Source organism: Phalangium opilio, unplaced genomic scaffold (assembly GCF_054372755.1).
Source record: "Phalangium opilio isolate 3A_F unplaced genomic scaffold, DU_Popi_V2 ptg000063l_1, whole genome shotgun sequence".
Taxonomy (NCBI): domain Eukaryota; kingdom Metazoa; phylum Arthropoda; class Arachnida; order Opiliones; family Phalangiidae; genus Phalangium; species Phalangium opilio.
This window is the reverse complement of record NW_028324180.1, coordinates 5,507,656-5,528,150: the sequence shown is the minus strand read 5'-3', so window position 1 is coordinate 5,528,150 and position 20,495 is coordinate 5,507,656. Positions and strand designations below refer to the sequence as shown.

The 20,495-nt window shown below is 39.5% G+C and overlaps 2 protein-coding genes and 1 long non-coding RNA gene across 3 annotated transcripts; all 3 read right to left on the bottom strand.

The window, feature by feature from the left end:
* Positions 1-761: 761 nt before the first annotated feature.
* Positions 762-7,629, bottom strand: LOC149662825 (uncharacterized). Its single transcript, XM_089842260.1, has 5 exons — positions 7,490-7,629; positions 7,272-7,433; positions 7,030-7,215; positions 4,378-6,967; positions 762-4,295 (listed from the first exon to the last, which is right to left on the bottom strand). Coding segments are annotated over exons 1-4 (384 nt in total). The 5' UTR covers positions 7,492-7,629; the 3' UTR covers positions 762-4,295; positions 4,378-6,933.
* Positions 7,499-9,007, bottom strand: LOC149662824 (uncharacterized). Its single transcript, XM_089842334.1, has 5 exons — positions 8,997-9,007; positions 8,255-8,470; positions 7,970-8,191; positions 7,642-7,909; positions 7,499-7,520 (listed from the first exon to the last, which is right to left on the bottom strand). Exons 1-4 carry the CDS (start codon positions 9,005-9,007, stop codon positions 7,702-7,704), a joined length of 657 nt encoding a protein of 218 aa, XP_089698460.1. The 3' UTR covers positions 7,499-7,520; positions 7,642-7,701.
* Positions 9,008-9,216: 209 nt separating this feature from the next.
* On the bottom strand, positions 9,217-15,933 carry LOC149662823 (uncharacterized). The gene is made up of 2 exons (XR_016368631.1): positions 10,069-15,933; positions 9,217-9,996 (listed from the first exon to the last, which is right to left on the bottom strand). It is a non-coding gene; the product is annotated as an uncharacterized LOC149662823 (long non-coding RNA).
* Positions 15,934-20,495: the final 4,562 nt, after the last annotated feature.

Here is a 20,495-nt window from a genome sequence, read left to right as displayed (position 1 = left end):
TACTGCTGTCGCTCATTTTTTAAATTTCTATCAGAAATAAAACAATTAGAAAAAGCGCCTCGTTTGCAGATTTATTGTTAAATAGATACGTACTTTACTGGGGGGCTGCTGTTTGGCCTCTTCGTCCTGTTTGACGGCCTCCACCAGCTTGTGGAAGGCGTTAATCAATTTAACGCCTTCACTATTGTTTTTTTTGAGGACTGTCTTTAGCCTCTTGTGGTCACACTCCCAGACCTTATCGGGCTGGGAGTTTTTGATGTCCGAGAATTTGTAGATTGCAAGATCCACGTAGAAATCCCCCTGGCGTGGGGGGACTTTGGTCTCGTAGTATTGACCGTCTTTTCGAAGGCGAAAAGAGCCTTCGATCCCGCTGGATCCGACAATATTTTTTTGGAGTACCTCCTGTACAAAGCTATCGTCATCGGCGTCGATAAGAACTTCCGGCGGCGATGGTCTTACAAATTGGGTTAATGCGCGGCGACCGCGACTAGGGCCTGGTCGATCCCCGGGAGAAGACGGCGGAGACTCAAGAAGTGATTGAGAGAGCGATTGCGATTCTTGATAGTGACTCATTGCTGGTAGTTCGATTGTGAAAATCTACTGCCGATGCTCCAGCTTTTATACCAAAATCTCAGGGCCATTTTTTTTAGAATACAGGCCTAGATATGGTTTTTTTTATAAAACCACCTAATTTTACTTTTATTAAGTGTATCAACAAGCGATTTGTTAATTTAACCTTAAATGCATTTTTTATTGACGAGTTGATACTGGAGATTATGAAGGCTATTAGCGTAGATACGCATATAAAAAACACCTCTATAGTTTAATATTAATACACGTTTATTCATATTTAAATCATGTTAAAAATAATTTCACTTCCTCCCAAAATAATTACTTTTAACCTTCATCAAAAAATTTTCCTATAAGGAAATCTTATACATATTATTCAAAATATATTATTCAAATCACGCTCAGACAGGCTCAAACAAACTTTGCATACCAATAAAAACCTAACCCCTCGGCCTTCTGTCAAGGTAACTCCTTCTTAACCTTCGCGCATAAATTTTTAATATCACACGATCTTATTTGAATTATTTGAATAGTGACTAGACAAGTTTTACATATAGAAAAATAAACCTAGACCTTGGAGAGATTTCTCATTCTATGAATATATACCTAATTAACTTTTTTCCTTATTATCGAAAAAATAGTTTCTTAAGAATCTTGAAAGCTAGACACTATTAGATTTAACCTCCATAATTTACTATATAAGCCCCGTGTTTCAAGGTAAAAGTTGTCAGTTGTTTAACTTCTGTTACTTAAACACCAATCCCAACAACTTTAAGATGTCTTTCTCTACCGCTCCTCGATTACCCGCCCTGTCGTTTGTCAAAATTCATCCGGCAGCGCTTACTCCTCGTCGTGCCACTCCCCAGTCGGCCGGACTGGACTTATATTGTCCAGTAGATACCATGATTGAACCGCATGGTGTCAAAATCTTGTCGACCGGGTTAGCCGTTATGCTACCGGCGAACAGCTACGGTCGCATTGTCGGCCGTAGTAGCTTAACGGTCCAAGGGCTGTTTGTCGCCGAAGGGACTATAGGTATGTTTATTAGTTATTTTATAATGCCCAACAGTATAATATTTCTAAAGAATAACAATAGACGCCGACTATCGAGGCCCCCTGAAAGTGGTCATAGCCAACGTAGGGGAAACCCCCTACACTGTCCGGCGAGGCGATAGAGTTGCCCAATTAATAGTTACACCGGTGCTATTGTTAAGGCCGGTGGAAGCAGCGGTAAATAACTTTAGTTTTAATTTAGGATTCAGCGTGTAACACGTTTTATATATTGTTTCTAGAATCTAACCCCAACGCTTCGTGGGAGTGGGGGGTTTGGCTCGACTGGTGTCTAGTCATTTTTTAATGGTGGTGGGTTCTTTTGTAAATATCTTTGTTATTATTATACATGTCTTTTTGCTAGTTATTGTATATACTTTATGTTATTAAAAATTTTTATTTGTAAATTTGTATTTTCTTTTCAGACTTATAATTATATGCTTATTGTACTAGCTATTTAAATATCATTTACTATTGGAACCCTCCCAATATGCTGTACCGCATTTTCTTTTTTGTTTACGGGTTCATAGTTAACGTTTCATTAACTCTTTACGAAATCGAGCCCATTACTAGCAGGCCAGCGATGAATATAGTTTAAGTTTTGGTTTGAGTTAAGAAGATGACGTCATGGGGTTTGAAAATAGCCTGTAAGAGCTCGGGCCAGTCCGGACTTGTCTGAAAACTTTGGTTTGAAACCAATCTAGGGTTGGAAGTTTGGTTGGAGTTGGGTAGTGGCGGCCATCTTGGGGTGGCGGCCATCTTGGATCTCTGCATATCTGGGTGGTTCCTACTACTGGCACTAGATTCTCACAATCGAAACAGCATTGAAAATGAGTAAATATCAAGAGTCTCAAAGTCTGCTAAATACTCCACCATCTTCGCCAGACGTTTTTACCGGCCCAAGTACAAGTAAGGGAAAGACAACTACCAGCCAGTTTCTAAGACCCGAGCCCGTCGAAGTCTTAATCAACTCCGACGACGAGACCTTCGTTTAGGAGGTTTTACAAAAACACGTCGTAGGCGTAAACGGCGTCGAGGGGTCATACCGTCTTAGAAGCGAGGGCCAATATTTTGAGACCCGAGTGCCTTCGCGAAAGGGCGACTACTATATGTAGCCGTCTATAAATTTAAAGATATTAAAGAAGCGCAGTCGGATAAGCTGTGGTAGTGCACTCATAAAAGACTCAAGAGAGTCATCGACGCGAATAACTGGGACGGCGTCAAGTTACTCAACGCCTTCCACCGTTTGGTGGAAGATATAAAGAACGACACGGAGGCCAAGCAACAGCCTCCCAGTAAAGTAAGTATCTATTTAACAATGGATCTAGAAACCAAGCCTTTTTCAAATTTTTTTTTCCGGGGATATGTAAGTGAATTTTTTCTATTATTGTTGTTTAGTATCAATAATTAAGTTTGTTTTAATGTAATTAGCTCCGACCTGGGTGATTTCGATGAGTTTAAAGAGGATGTAGTATTAAACATAAACTGTGATGGATTCCGGTAAATACATCCATATTTATACACCCCACCATAAGTAGTGCTAATTAATTTCGTTTAGCATTATGGATACCATACGGGTTTAGTTACTCCCGAGTATGGCCACCCCCCCTATCCGGACCCTTTTGGTCACCCTAGAGGATCTAATTGCGGGATATATACGCCCAAGGTGTGTGTTGAAAATATAGCTAGGTTTTAGATTATTTATTAATATATTTTGGGATTCTTCCCCCCTTAGCCCGACGAGAGATATCAATGGGGCTTACCACACCCCGGATGGTGAACACCCATCCCCAAACTGCGATGGATATGGGTATGACACATTATCAAATATTTAATTCTATTTACATTAATTACAATACGTATATTTTCACTAAAACAATTTTTTCCTCTTATTTACTATTATCAGCGTTCAAACCGCCATATTCAAATTAATGATGAGGAGGCGGGATGCCCACAACAGTTTAAATGGGGGTGAGGAGCACGTGCTCGCCACCCAGCCCGACCGGGCTTTAATTGAACATGTCGGCGTTGTGGTAAACCAAAGTTTGTGCGCTAATTACGCAGTGTCGTACCAAATTTGAAAAAAAAAACTATTAAAAAATAAAAGTAAATTAATTAAAAGTTACAATTTGAATTTCATTTTTACTCGTCTCCTAAATTTTTATTTACAATTTCATTGTGGTTATAAATCCACTCGGAAAATAATATACACACATAAATACTTCTTATTATTACGGACAGTTTTATGATTTAGCATGCATGTAATCATCGGACCATCATCATCCATTTCGTTAGCTTTTGGGCATCCAACTCCACTCACGTCTGTAACTTCTCGATTAATAATGTTCAACAAAAATTAACACTTTTCCACCCCTTTACAGAATACGCGGTCGTAGCCTTGAACTGCAGATCGGAGGCACTCCCCGAGTTTTTCGTAGGGGGGTTACTCCATAATCCCATTCCAGGCCGTGCAGGTTGTTTAGAAGCCACCTGTTTTGCCGTATGGCGTCGTAGGTCAATTCTTTTTCGGCGTATGGGGTGCGAAATACCATGAACCAACCCTCGGTATTTTCTCTACGGTTGTAACGGCCACCTCCTTCGCGATTTGTTTCCGTTCAACTCCAACAATGCGCCCGTCAAGGAAATCGAAATCGACCACGACGGATTTCTTAAGCCTTCGTGGAGAGAAAAAATAAATCTCCCATTAACACTGATATTTTTCAGTGATTGAGATAAGAGTATAAAAACTATACTTACATTGTACTTGGTGGCTGTTCCTTCCTTCCTCGTCGAGCTTGAGTGAGATTGTGATGGTTGTTTAACTTGGGGTCTCGGCTTTTTATACTATTTAATAAGATCATCATCCTAGCTTTGACTGTACATTAATGTTGTTTACGCCGTGGGTTTTTTCGGGAAGATTATTCTCGAACAATCTACAACTTTGACTGCACATTTTACGTCATGGCCTTAAACAACGTTATCTTGGGTTTTACGGGGAATTTTAATTTTTCTAGAATAATCTAGTGACCTGGGATTTATGGGGAAATATAATTTTTCCCAGTAGGGATTTTTGGGGATTCTTTATTTTCCCCCAACGTCATCTGTAGTTTCATCACCCCTTAACCATTTGATTAATACGGGAGAAATTAATGGTTCAAATTTTAATCTAATTAACATATTGAAATACTGTTTATTTCTTAAATCATAATTCACCCTATCTTCATACTCCAATGTATGTACTTCTACATCCGAGAATCGAACATGCTTCATTGATCTGTCAATCAAAAACACCCCTTGCAGGTGTGAGAGCGGGGTGCGTCAATCAAAAACGCCCTTTTGCAGGTCTGAGAGAGGGGTGCGTCAATCAAATGGCTTACGTACAAAGTCTCATCCGCCATCTTCCAATCCTCAATCCTCCCCTGCCTTCCACTGTACTGTTTTGGGACCGGCATTTATGTACTACTATTATTATTTTTCAAGATATTTATTTATTTATTTAGTTGGTATAGGTCTGAAAGCCATATGGCCTATTGACCACCATTAAATGAAAATTTGTACAAGAAAAGAAAAAAAAGACTATACAATGAATTATACTGATTTGGTTTCACATTAAGTATGTAGTTGGTTTTTCTTTTTTTTTTAAATATGTAGTTATATGAATACGGGTAGGTTATTTTTTTTATTATTAGGTTATTCATTTTTATGGCCCTCGGGAGTTTCTCCCTATTTAGTTTTATTCTACGGAGAGTTACATAATTGGCGCCCGAACAGGGGCTCGACTAGATAAGACTAGGCCTTAAGCCTCGGTCAGTCCCGTAGCAAAATTGTTTATCATTGCCGGTACAGCCGCCCCCCACGTGGTGTTAAGCATTGGCTTCCACGAAGGTAAACGATTAACCATAATTAAATTAAATTAAATCTAAATTAATCATGACAAATTTTAATAATTAAATGAAATTAAAATTATCTTTATATTTGATGTATTGAATTTAGATAACTTATTTGTATATTTGTATAAACTTAACTTGACTGTTCTAAACTTAATTGATTTATTAACTTGACTATTAAATAAATACAATAATGGCCTACTCGGCGTTAGATAAATGGCAATAAGTCGCAAGATGACTTGGTCCAATTAGCTAGCTGAACTTAAATCTTATATCTGAACTTAAATCTTATATCTGATCTTAAACATGGAGGTCGCCTCGAACATCTGAGGATGATTCAACATTAAATAAAAGGTAAACCAGTCAAAGGAAGATCTGTTTGCTTCTACGGAAGACGATGGCGACACGCTAGGACCGCCAGAAACAGATGATCCATTGGGTAATTTTAACCGGATTCTTCGTCTTGAAGACGAAAAGGAGGAAGAAGATACTGATACAAGAAAGAGAGCGGCCGGCTCTTCAGTATTGGGATTTTCTCCCTATCAACTATTCCCTCATAAGAGTATTCCTGCCCCTAAGGGAATTTCAACTCCCTCAAATTTCCCTCCTCAAACTGGGATTGATTCCCTTGTTCCTCCCAAATCAGCGTCTTAAAGAGATAAGCCTAAAGTTAGTTTTTCATCCACATTACCTAATCCAAGAGTTAGAACTATCGGAACCCAAATTTCTCCGTCTCGACAAATCCCTCAATTTGGACCAGACACTACCGACGAGGAATTAAGATCCTTTATATTACCCTTACTCCAAACCTTGGCTGATAATTCCACCACACAGGCTAATGCCGTAAGAGAATAGTAAGCCTCGATACCCGCGAGCAGCGCAGGGGGGGATGAATTTTTTCCCCCCATGGTTTATACCCGCGAAGGGGGGGACGAATTTTTGCCCCCATGCCTCCATCCCCGGAGGGGGTTGGTGTGTCTCCCCCTCACCTCCTCCACCTGAAGGGTGGAGGTTGTTCTTGAGTGTATGCTCTCTCAAGGCGGGGAATGCACGTACAAGCCTAGCGGCGCGCGTTTTCTCTCCGTATAGCACTGAAATGTTATAGGAATATATCTCTCGGGTTCCTCTCTCCGTTACACGTGCAAGGCGAGGGAATGCATGTACAAGCCTAGGAACTTCCATATCTCCGAATTTCTCTCCCAACGTTTTTTTTTAAAGCGGGGCATTTTTTTTACTTTTGCGATATGTATGTATAAATCAAGAGACGTTAAATATTTTATCCATATATATATATATATATATAAATTTAAATAGAAAAAAATTGAAATATTAAAGGCCTGTTTGTAAATGAACATCATCGGCTACAGCTCTGAGGAAACGTTTTTGCCTATGCCGGTCTAGGACTCCCTCATTGGGGGTACCCGCTCTACCTGAAATAGTCGGTGATAGCGGTATTGAGACTAAAAATAGAAAGAAAAGATATTAGGGATCCATCTTTAAAAAAAAATGCTAATTAACTTACGAGCCCGAGCGAGACGTGTTAACGTAAACCGGCATAGGGTTTCCGGGAGTGGGTGTTATGTCAACGAATGGTATGAGTCGAGAACTCAACTCCCGGAAGACAACATCGTCCTCGCGGAGATCAAAACCATGTCCGAGATTCTCCGCGTGAATGCTCACTAAGTCCTTATGGACATCAGCAAGGATCCTATAAAAAATGTTTGAATATAGACATTAAAGTTTTAAAAAATATAGAGACTTTACCTGAAGAGGCTGCAGTCATTTGGCGGATGTTCATTTACTCTCGGCGGGTTTTCCTGGGGTTGATGTGGGGGTGGACGACGCTGTTGCCGCTCGTGAAAATTTTGTCTCGGGTCCTCCTCGTCGTCCGTGTACAAAAGAACATCGTCAATATGACTGTACGCCCTATTAAGTTCAAAAGTTAGTCTTTCCACGATTTCAGAAAAAAACAGTATGCTCACATGATAATGGTGGATGATGTTCTGGCCAAAGCTAAAGCGAGAATGATTTTAGTATTGGGAAACTCTCCGTATATATAGTATGGAGGGGGACCGTTGAAACCCAGACACTCTTTACCCCCCCCCCCTTATAATATACAAAAACGGTTTCTTACCTTTGGGGGCCAGGGGCGGGAAATTGAATCACCCCCCCCCCCGAGACGCGGATATTTATGTTAGCCAAAAAGCCCTAGATCTACCATCTGTTGGGCGAGCACCCCGTAGGCGACTTTGTCGAGGAACAGTTTCGCCCGCCGTATGTCGTGCTCGGTTGCCGTCCGAACGGACGCGGCGTCAATCACGCCGTCAACATCAACCTCCCCTTCAGCTTCCCTGTATATTCGGGCTCTCCTTTTAAAAAACTTTAAGATGGCCGTATTGAGACTGTAAAGAAAAAAGAAATTAGAAATGGTCTTAAAAAAGAAAAAAAACTATATAACTTACAAGCCGGAATAACAGTTAGCTATGTTTAAGGGCTGTTCCTCGACTAGGGGTGCCTCTTCTAGGGGTTCTACAGGGAATACCATGAAACCCAACAGGGTCTGACCCAGGGTTTCGATAACATAATTTGTCTCGACCGCGTACACTTGTTCGACGGCCGTGCGTACTTCGTTGTTGGCAAGCCGTTCTTCTTCCTCGGCCGCCTGGTGGATCTGGGCTAAGATCCTGCTCAAATTTTACGGAGGAAATATAGCTACTAAAAAATAGGAGAAAACATGGAATGTTTACCGTTGGATGTTACAATCCAATGGCGTAGAATCTTCATCATTCTCATCCAATTCCTCATCAGAATTGCATTCATTCTCCCATTCCTCCTCCCCTCCCCCCACCACCACTTCCTCTAGTTCCGCTAACGGAAAAGGTTCTTCTTCTAAAGGTTCATCTAGGACAGGTGGGTTTAGAAATTCAAAGACCTCATCCCCAAACGGTAAAGGGTTGGGCGTCCTAAATACCAAAAAAACTTATTCTATGATTTCAGGAGAAAAAACATTATACTCACATGTTGAAAGTTTGGTGCAGGATTTAGTCTTAGTAGTAGTAGTTCGTCAGTGTTTAGGCTGAGAGTGATTTTTGTATTGGGTAAATTGCCGTATTTATAGTACCCATGGAGAAACCGGGGGGGGTTCTTTTAGTCTCCGACATTCTTTCTATATACCCCAATACAAAAACCTTATGATCTTTCCAATATTCAAAAGTTGTTATTGAAGCAAACGAGACCCCAAAATAATAAAAGTCTAGACCCTCTCACATTCCTAAAAAAAAGAATTTGACCCCCGACTTCAAATGATTTCTAACGATAATAACACATTCCTAGCCGATTTCCATGTACCCTAGCCGCATGTCTTTCAATAAATTAATAAATAATACAAGTCTAGACCATCTCACATTCCTAAAAAAAACAGAATTTGACCCAGACTTCAAATGATTTCTAACGATAATAATAACACATTCCTAGCCGATTTCCATGTACCCTAGCCGCATGTCTTTCAATACATTAATAAATACAAGTCTAGACGCTGTCACATTCCTAAAAAAACAGAATTTGACCCCGAATTCAAATGATTCCTAACGATAATAACACAATCCTAGCCAATTTCTTTGTAGACTAGTTATTGTTGTCCATAATGCTTTAGAAGCGTCTTGTTATGGTCCTATAAATATATATGCCTATCCAGATCAAATGACAAAAATTACGTTTTAAAAAATTTATTTCAATACAAATTTACACCAGGCCAAAAAGATTGACAACGCTTATACGTTTCTTTAAATAAGAAGTTTGAGACATTAATATATTAAATATATTATACGATTGAAAATCAAAACTTATTCCGCGTTCCTTTAATCTACTTTCAAAAGCCATTAATATTTTATACGGTGAAACGTACGAGGCAAAATATGATAGTACACGGTCAAAATTAATACGATCTTCAATTTCTTCGAAAGAAAAGAATTCACCGTAATCTATGTGTAATATTTTATATATGGTAATAAGTTCAGCGCAAATCAAATCGCCAAGTAATAATAGACCTGTTCGTTCGATACAAGCTTTTTCACATGTTCATTGATATATGGCATTAATCGATTTAACTCGCTTGCTTCTGAAGCGTTCAATGTGAAGTCGATACTGTCTCCACCCCTGATATTCGTTTCCAGCTTTAGATTGTTAAAGGTTGCGTGTGCTGATGTCGAAGATAATGGAGTATCGGCTAAAATAGCGTCGTATGATGTGGGTTCTTGGCAACTTGTCCATCCGCTAAGTGGACCAATTTTGGATGCAAAAGCTTGCCAGGTGTCAACATCAAAGCGAAACGTAGACAAATCTGGTTCTTTCTGGCATACTCTAATCTCTATATTGAGATCAGACGTGAATCCGAAAGATAGAAATACTTCTCCCAAATGAAATCTCGATTGATTTTACGATGTTTGGACGGGAGTTTTCGTTTACGAAAATTATCGACTTCCATTCTTATCTTAAAAAAAAAGCAACCGTTGCTATTATACCAAGCGAGCGCCCAAAACTGTTACGCAAAAATTCTACTTACAATTCAAGCGACCTTCTTATTCGAATGTCAAAATCAAAGTGAGCCCTAACATGGCTTATGTCTTCATTCTTTAGAGGGGGAGAAAGGGGGTTAGTTCTAGTTAAAGGTTGGCTTCTTTCATACAGGGTAAACATGTCTGGGCAAAGATTTGTTCTTGTTAGAGTTTAGCTTGGGGGTAGAGAGAGGGGGGAGTTCTAGTTAGAGTTTAGTTTTGGGAGAGAGGGGGTGGGGGTGGCAGTTCTAGTTTAAGGTTGGCTTCTTTCATATAGGGTAAACAGGTCTGGGCAAAGATTTGTTCTTGTTAGAGTTTAGCTTGGGGGTAGAGAGAGGGGGAGTTCTAGTTAGAGTTTAGTTTTGGGGAGAGAGGGGGTGGGGGTGGCAGTTCTAGTTTAAGGTTGGCTTCTTTCATATAGGGTAAACAGGTCTGGGCAAAGATTTGTTCTTGTTAGAGTTTAGCTTGGGGGTAGAGAAAGGGGGGAGTTCCAGTTAGAGTTTAGTTTTGGGGAGAGAGGGGGGTGGCAGTTCTAGTTTAAGGTTGGCTTCTTTCATATAGGGTAAACAGGTCTGGGCAAAGATTTGTTCTTGTTAGAGTTTAGCTTGGGGGTAGAGAGAGGGGGGAGTTCCAGTTAGAGTTTAGTTTTGGGGAGAGAGGGTGGGTGACAGTTCTAGTTATGGGTTGGCTTCTTTCATATAGGGTAAACAGGTCTGGACGAAACTGTGTTGGTCGGTTCATGTTATAGTACGGGCTCTTTATAGGGAGAGAGGGGGGATGTATCTAAAAAAGATTATATTTTTGCTTCGTAAAAAGCCGTTACGTACAACATGTAGGCGGAGGAGGGGGGTAAGGTGAGTGTTATGACCTATATAAGGCAATATGTTGAGTATGCAAAACTCATTCTCTACTTCAGAGTTATAAAGTAAAGACGAATAGCATAGTCTCGCTTTTAGAAAAGTTTTACAAAACCTGCCCGGACACGTCTTGATTCGAAAGGTAACGTATTTTTATATTCTTTTTTGTTTTTCATGGGGATAGCATTTAACGTAAGTTTTTTTTACTATAAAAACGCGTAAAGATGGATCAAGAATCTATTTTATTCGAGATCGAGGAATTGGCCGCGTTACGACCATGGCCAGTTAAGAAAATTTACGCTTTTTTCTTTAATTTATGTACATTACTCAAACTTAACCCAGCTACAGTCGGGGAAATTTTACCGCCTTTTTTGTCTAATAGAGGATACGCTATTCTTGAAACATTTACCGACATATTTAAATATATGTTAAGCGTACCGCGTGAACCCGAACAATGTCGCAACGCGGAAGAGTTGGACACATTCTATAATAATGTGCCTTTAGCGTATCGTGATCTATATAGGGCCCGTTTCGAACAAAGAGCGTTAGAAAAAAATCAACGCGATATAGACGCTCAAGAATCTATTTTATTAGAGATCGAGTCGTTGGTTGTTTCACGACCTTGGCCCATTGAGAAAATCTACGCTTTTTTCTTTAATTTATGTACAGTACTCAAACTTAACCCAGCTACAGCCGGGGAAATATTACCGACTTTTTTGTCTAATAGAGGATACGCTATTCTTGAAACATTTACAGACATATTTAAATATAAGTTAAGCGTACCGCGTGAGCCTGAACAATGCCGCGACATTAAAGAGTTGGAAACATTCTTTAATAATCTGCCTTTAACGTGTAGTGAGCAATATATGGCTCGTTTCGAAAAAAGGGCGTTTGACATAGGTCAACGCGATATAGACGAAATGCAAGCTGAAAATCTACTCGTTGATGAGCAAGATGAAAACATGATTAAAGCTTTAAACATTTTCGAAAAGGAAGAATCAATTGTGCGGGAATTTGAATCTTCCCAGAATGACCGTTTAGCTCGCGACTTTTTAAACAATAATCCAGAGCTGGGTTTCGCCTCTCAAAACGATTTCGCCTCTATAAATTTTTCGGGTCTTAGTAATTTCCCTGACCAATCAGTAAGCGGAGCGAGGGGGGCAGTTATGACGCCAATAGATTCTCTACCTCACTGTGAAATTACGGATCAAAGAGTGCAAATGTACCCTAGATTTAACCTAATGGGTCTCGAAATCACCGTAAGAATAACTAATAATTTGGTTGAAGGCTTAGCCAATATTGTCCAGGCCGTTCTTAATAGGTTAGCTCCATCTGATATGATTCAGATAACGGCCGAAAGTTTAAGCTTGCCAAACAGGGGCGAGATATCACTCTCATTTCGTAGAGCTGACCAATTGGACTCTAAATCTGTTTTAGATGAGATAGAGTCAGTTTTATACGATGATGAGTTTGAAAGATTCTTTTTGGGACCCATCGTCTTAAAATTTCACGTGGTGAGAATCCCGGTGGAAGGGTTTGGCCGTGCTGCTCCCAAAGGAGTGCGGTCCTTTGATATCTTTTCTCGTGACTCTCGAGGAATTATTAGGATCGTGAACAATGATAATCTGTGTTTAGCGAGAGCGATTTCCGTGGCAATTGCGCATTCGGAACATAAGAAAAACCCGACTAATATCGCGCTTAAAAACAAATTTAAGTCGATTTCGTACACACGAGCGGATAGAGGCGATACGGCCTCTCAACGAGATGCCGCTATAGAGCTTTGCCGCAAAGCTAAAGTTAACCCGAAAGACTGTGGTAAAGTAGAATCTATACAAAAATTTAAAGTCGAATTAGCGCAATATAATATATTAATATATATTTTTAAAAATAATTTGCCCGAGTTGATTTTGGGGGAAATCGACAATGACGACAATAGACCTCGTTTGATATTAATTAATCAAAATAGACATTACAACGTCGTCACGTCTTTAAGACCTTTGTTCGGGATGGACCATTCCTGTGAAAATTGTCTGGTAGGATTTAGAAACAAGAGAGATCATAGTTGCAATCTTTATTGTTACAATTGTTTACGAGATCAAACTTGTACGGGTGCTGACCGAGCGTGTGACAAATGTCTCAAGGTTTTCAAAGGAGATGAATGTTTTAATTATCATAAACAAGATGGTGTAGACGGGAAGAGTATTTGCGCGCAACTATTTCATTGCAAACAATGTTTCACGCAAATAAATTTATTTAAGCGTAAAAATCAGGCCCATACGTGCGGTGAGACCTATTGTTCTGTGTGCAGTAGATACACTCCCAGTCCACACTATTGTTACGTTCAGGTAATTAAAGAAGAACCTCCTAAAGTTCGCCAAGCTAAGAAACAGAAAGTTGTCCCTGATTTGCTTTATATTTTTTATGATTTTGAAGCGATTCAGATATTAGAATCTGAGGAAAAAAAACGGGCGTTAGTCCACCAGCCTCTCCTTTGCGTATCAGAGATGGTCTGCGAAAGTTGTATCGACGTGCCCGAGGCTGGTTTCGTCTGCGAGAAATGTGGGTCACTAGGTCCGAGACAGAGAGTTTTTGAAGGAGCAAACCCTATTTCAAATTTTTTAGCTTTTCTAAGAACATTAGCCTCTGTCAAGAAGGTAACTTTATTGGCCCATAATGCTAGCGGATACGATAATCAGTTTCTATTGCGAGAGATTATGGCTCTAGGCGAAGAATTTAAACCTAACTGTATAATTAAAATTTCCTTGACTCTTTCAATTTTATCTCCGTACCACTCTCTAAATTCACGGCCACTTTCGGCTTAGAAGATGCGACAAAGGGATATTTCACTCATTTTTTATTTAACGTGGTTAAAGATCACGTCTTCGACCTTAATAATCAATTAGCAACAAATTATGTCTTAGAAAACCAAATGCCTCCCCCAGAAGCTTACGGGTCGGAAAATTTAACCTCCAAAAATCTCAGAGTTTATGGAGTGGTACGATAAACAAATTGAGGAGAAAAAAGGCTTTAATTTTCTGGAGGAATTAAAGTTTTATTGCATCAAGGATGTTGTGATATTAAAGTTAGGTTGTCTAGCTTTTAGAAACATTTTCTTGGACATTGCCCAGGTGGAACCTTTCCAGGTCGCGTGTACTATAGCCGGTTTGTGTAGCTGGGTATACAGGAGACACTTTATGGATAAAAATTCTATACGCATTATTCCTCATAACCTCTATAGAATGATTGATAATCAGTCACTTGTGGCTATAGAATGGTTATCCTGGTATGCTCACGAAAACGGCGTAAATATACAGTCTGCGTTTAACGGCTCGGAAGCCAAAGTTTTGAAAATGAAAGTGGACGGTCTTTGTGATAAAGATGTTCTAGAGTTTAACGGGTGTTATTTCCATGGTTGCCCCAAATGCTACAAAGTCAACCGTAACCAATCTTTGCAAATGATCCTGGTCAAACCTTGAACACCTTGTACGTCAGAACTTTAAAAAAGAAGGAACGAATCGAGAAAGCGGGTTTTAAAGTAATAACGAAGTGGGAATGTGATTGGACTAAAGATAAAACCGATAATCCGGCTATTGGTGTTTTTCTGGAAGCAGAAAACATTAAAGAAAAAGTACGCGAACCTTTAAATCCTCGCGATGCCTTTTTTGGTGGAAGAACGTCGGTACTTAAACTATACCATAAAGTATCCGGCAGCGAGAAAATGCATTACGTTGACGTAACTAGTCTCTATCCTTTCGTCAACAAGAGAAAGAAGCTGCCAGTCGGGCACCCAGAAATTTTACTGGATAATATTCCCGACATTTTCACATTCGATGGATTTCTGAAATGCGAAGTTTTACCGCCAATTAGCCTCTTTCACCCCGTTTTGCCAACAAGGTTAAACAATAAATTAGTTTTCACTCTTTGCCGGGAGTGTGCCTTGAAACGTTTCCAAGGAGACTGTCACCATTCCGACGAAGAGCGAAAACTAATCGGCACTTGGGTGATTGATGAACTTCGTGCCGCTGTAAATCGGGGTTATGTTATCCTAAAAAAGATAGAGGCCTGGAAATACAAGGTGCGACAATATAACCCTGAAACTGGCGAGGCCGGCTTGTTTCAAAAATACGTTGATTCGTTCCTTCTTCATAAGCAGACGGCTAGTGGTTACCCCTCGAATTGCGTTACCCCCGAGGAACGTGACAATTATATTAAAAATTTTAAAATTAGAGAGGGTGTACTTTTAGACCCAGCCAAGATTAAAAGAAACGAAGGGTTGCGTAGCGTAGCAAAACTTGCCTTGAATAGTCTTTGGGGTAAATTCGGGGAAAGAGTCAAACCAACCAAAACGGAAATTATCAAAGAACCCCGTAGACTTTACGAACTCTTAAGTAACCCGGATGTTGAAGTAAAAAGCGTTTTAACCATAAATGAAGAAACGCTGCTAGTCAAATGGGTTCCTACGACTGAGGCCGACGTTGTTTTGAAGCATACCAACGTCTCTATAGCTTGCTATACAACGGCTATGGCCCGACTTTGTTTATTAGAATATCTGGAAATTGTCGGGGATAAATGCTATTACCACGATACAGATTCTCTGGTGTACATGTCCCCACTTGGAATACCACTAATAGAAACTGGTAACTTTCTGGATGAAATGACCAACGAATTGGAAAGTTATGGTAAAAACGCCTACATTGATACCTTTGTCAGTGGAGGATGCAAAAACTATAGTTGTTGGGTAACAGATCCAGACTCTGGCAAAAGGTTCAATATCAAAATATTCAAAGGGTTTCGTCTTAATGTCTCTAACGAGAAACTAGTCAATCACGAAACTTTAAAAGGATTACTAGGCGTTGATTTAGACAAACCCCCTTTGCCCATAACTGTTCCAATTCCGAGACACATTTCGAGGCTTCCCAATCACACGCTTGTCTCTATAGACACTCACAAAGTTTATAGAGCCACGGTCGATAAAATCCGTATACTAGACAATTTCAAAACAGTCCCCTATGGCTACCAGAACGCAACTTAATTTATTAACTAATTTATTAATTTATTTATTTATTAATTTAAAACTAATTTAAAACTAATTTATTTATTTAAAACTAATTTATTTATTTAAAACTAATTTATTTATTTAAAACTAATTTATTTATTTAAAACTAATTTATTTATTTAAAACTAATTTATTTATTTAAAACTAATTTATTTAAAAGGTTAAAACTAATTTATTTAAAAGGTTAAAACTAATTTATTTATTTATTTAAAAGGTTAAAACTAATTTATTTATTTATTTAAAAGGTTAAAACTAATTTATTAATTTATTTATTTAAAAGTGTATATTGTATATTTAAAATAAAAAAAATTTTAAACTGATTTTGTTCCTTTTTTTCCCGCGCTTCCTGTCATACGCGTTTCCCTGTCATACGCGACACGCGACGCGTTTCCTTACTATGCACGACGCGATCATTTCCGCGACACGAAGAAGAAGAAGAAGAAGAAGAAGAAGAGCGCGACCCCTATATTAACGTTTGGCCGCTTAAAGTTTAATTTATTTAAGCTCGAGAACTCGGAGAACAATGATTCCCTTTTATCATCCGTGTACCATAACGGTAAATGGACCGAGTGGGGCTGCAAAGACGTTTCTTTGCGAAAGAATCATTAAAAATCATCGGGAAATGTTTGAACCCAATATTGCTGAAATTATTTTCTATTATTCAGAATATCAACCATTTTACGACAGGTTGAAAGGTTTGGTTGTCTTTAAGGAGGGTTTGCCGGATATGAACGAGTACGATGGCTCTCGAAATTGTCTTCTAGTAATAGACGATTTAATGGATCAGAACAAATCAGGTTTGATCGGTTCAATTTTTACCAAGTTTAGTCATCATCGTAATTTAAGCGTGCTATATTTAACTCAAAATCTTTATCATAAATCCAGCGATGCTAGGGACATAAGTTTAAACACAAATTATTTGATACTGTTCAAGCAGGTTAGAGATAAATTGCAAATAAATTATCTAGCTAGACAAATGTACCCGCGTAACCCGAAATTTTTAATGGAGAGTTACATGGACGCTACTGAACAACCTCATTCGTATTTGCTATTAGATTTTAAGCAAAACTGTCCCGAAGATTATAGGGTTAGAACAAACATATTTCCCGATGAGATCATGGTAGTGTACGTGCCCAAAAAGAGATAAATAAGACTCGTATCATACACGAGCATTCATTTGAATTATGAAACGCCGTGCGATTACATCACAGCGAGACGTTCTCGCCCTCTTGAGTAAACTTAAAAAAGGACCTAGACACGCCTATATAAGATCCGCGGATAAAGGTTTAATAGACGCTATATCAGAATTAGTTTTAAATACGCTACACGGAAACGTGAAATTGAATTTGGCTCAAAGAAGTAGGCTATACAGGTATAAGAATAACCTACGCAAAATAGCTAGTAAAAGAATAGCTTGGAAAAAGAAAAGGGCAATTTTATCGAACCAAAAGGGAGAAGGTCTTTTTTCTTTACTCGTACCGCTTCTTTCCTCGGTTATCGGAGCCTTTAGTTCGTAATGTACCATAAAATGACCTTGGTACCCTTGAATGAACGGCAAATACCGTCTCAACCCACTATTCAACCCGCTGATACTCTAAAGACAGATGTTTTGCAAGAATTGAATAGGGAGATGCAAACGGTTTTAAACAACAAATCGTTAGACGATCGCTCCAAATGGATTATGTACCAGCAGCTAGTCCAAAGGTACAATAACGTTTCTCGAGAAATCGTGCCGGATCCGACCGAAAAATGGATTGACATATTCCCCCTCAAATATAAGGGAAGAGCAAAGAAGGTTTTTACTCAGTTGCAATCGCTTGGCGAAACCTTAAGGTGGTCGAAAGAAGGAAGAGTATTTGTAAACGGACGAGAGATCAAAAATTCTGATATAGCGCAGTTAGTATACCATTACATTACCCCCCTTAAAGAAATACCCGAAGGCTGGAGCGATTTTCATAGCATTGTAAAAGAAATTGAAGGACCAAAAAACGCCGTCTCTCCCGAACCAGTCCCCATCCTTCCCCCTCCTCCTCTCCTTCATCTCACTTCCCCGCCAAAAAGAACGCCCTTAAAGAGACGGCTAAGAAATTACAATAAAGAAAATTCAAGCGGGGCTCGTTACGTTACGAAAAGGAAATCTTCTTCTTCTATAATACCAAAACGGCTGAGCTTCAACCCAACAACACCGAAAAATTAAAAACCATATACTATGATCCTTCTAACCCCGCTTCGTTTTCAGGAATAGACGCTTTACATCGAGCTGTTAAAGATGATGGTATATCGAAAGCAGAAGTAATTTCGTTTTTGGAAAGTTCCACCCCGTATACTTTGCATAAAACGGCTCGTAAAAAGTTTAAGAGACGCCAAATTATAGTTCACAATATCGGTGATTTGTACCAAATAGACTTGGTTGACATGCGATCCTTGGCCAAAGATAATGATAACTACACGTTTCTATTGACGTGTATAGATTGTTTTAGTAGAAAACTATGGGTCGTGCCTTTACTACGTAAGACGGGAAAAGACGTTGTTAGAGCCATAGCTCTTATATTCAAAGACCAAATACCGATTAGAATAGAAACGGATAAAGGGAAGGAATTTTTGAATTCCTCGGTCAGAAAATTTCTCAAAGAAAAGGGGGTTAAATTCTTTACAACCGAGAATGACGTCCACCACGCCCCCATTGTAGTAAGAGTGAATAGAACGCTAAAGTCTCGTATGTTTAAACTGTTTACCCATCTCCATACTAGAAGGTATATCGACCACCTGCGAGATATAGTGACGGCGTATAACGGCGCTTGGCATAGTACTATTAAGATGACGCCGAATAACGTTAAGCCAACCAATATATTAGAAGTGTATTGAAATATTTACGGAACTGAAAACAAAGGACCGAAAAAACGCCCTCCCCCCCCCGAATAAATGTGGGTGATTACGTTAGGGTTAGCAAAGTAAAAATGGTTTTTGAAAAGGGTTACGAAGCCAATTACTCCACCGAAGTTTTCCAAGTTGATTTTATCGGAACTGCCCGTGATCCAGTGATTTACAAGTTAAAGGATCTGGAAGGAAACCCTATAAGTGGCGTGTTCTATCGCGAAGAGGTTCAGAAAACGGTTAAACCTGAAAGGTTCAACATTGAAAAAATTATAAAGCGGCGAAAAAGGCGTGGAAAATTGGAGTTATTAGTATCTTGGGAAGGTTACCCGAAAACCCAAACCTCTTGGGTTCGTGGAGAAGATGTCGAATCAATCGTTTTACCTAACCCTACCAAGTAACGTCAACGGCTCGTTATTTCCCGATAATACCAGGGCGCATTACTGTACCAAGCTACCTAATCCTATTCATTTAAATGGAAAATGGGAAGTGGCTCTAGTAGATACATTGTATACGTCTACTTTTTACAACGTGCCAAGGCCTAAGGAAGAACGTGATGTTAGTTTTCATAACGTTTCCAGATATGGTAGGAAATATACCGTAGGGGAGGTAGCCGAAGGCAAGAAAAGAGAGAGAAAAAGTAAAGACGCTAGGCGGGAGACCATAGTTGCGCCCGACGTTCCCCCGGGCTTTTACAAGTCTATAGAACATTTAATAAACGTCATAAATAATTCGTTTGACAAAAATGGCCCAACACTGCGGCTGATTTACGATAACGTAACCGGGCACATTACTATAAACCAATCTGAAAAATTATTGAAACCTTATTTAAAATTCGAAAAACCCATTGCCGAAATTCTGGGATACGATGAACCTAGCGAATGTATCGGTCGTAGCCAAAGGCCCTCTAATTTGAATTACCACGTTCCGGACCAGTTATTTATCTATTTAAATATCGCTAGCGATCAGATTGTAGGCGACCACTCGGTTCCTTTACGACGGATCGTTTCGGTTGATGCCAAGAAACCATACGGGTCTCAAATATTTCAAACCTTTACCAATCCTCATTACGTACCCGTTGGTAAAAATTACTTTGATATCATCGAAGTTAATATAAGGAATAGTTTGGGGGAACCGGCGCCATTTGAATACGGGAGCTTAACGGTTAAACTACACTTGCGATGCCTAAGCCCGACGTCTTAGAAAGGCGAGAATGTTGCTACAAGCAATATTACAATAATCAAGCGGGAACCGGAACCGGAAGTTATTATATAGGGACTAACCCTAATTTGAAAGGACATGGGATAGGATCGTTCTTCCAAAGCTTAGCAAGGTTTGTTAGGCCTTTGCTTACAAGCGGTGCCAAATTCCTCGGCAGAAAAGCCGTTAGTACAGGGACCAAAATTTTCAGTGACGTAGTATCGGGCAAGGATATTAAAGAGGCTGCTAAGAAAAGAGTAACGGAAACTTTAGATGATATTAGAGCACAGCATGGGGGAGGGGGGAAACGTCGCAGACGTAAAAAACCCTTGAAACGAAAACGGGCTCAAAGTAAAAAAGGTATAAAACGAGCGGCTACCAGGAAAATAAAGCCAGTTCGCCGTCGTATACCCTACAGGTCAAGACGACACGATATATTCTCCTAAAC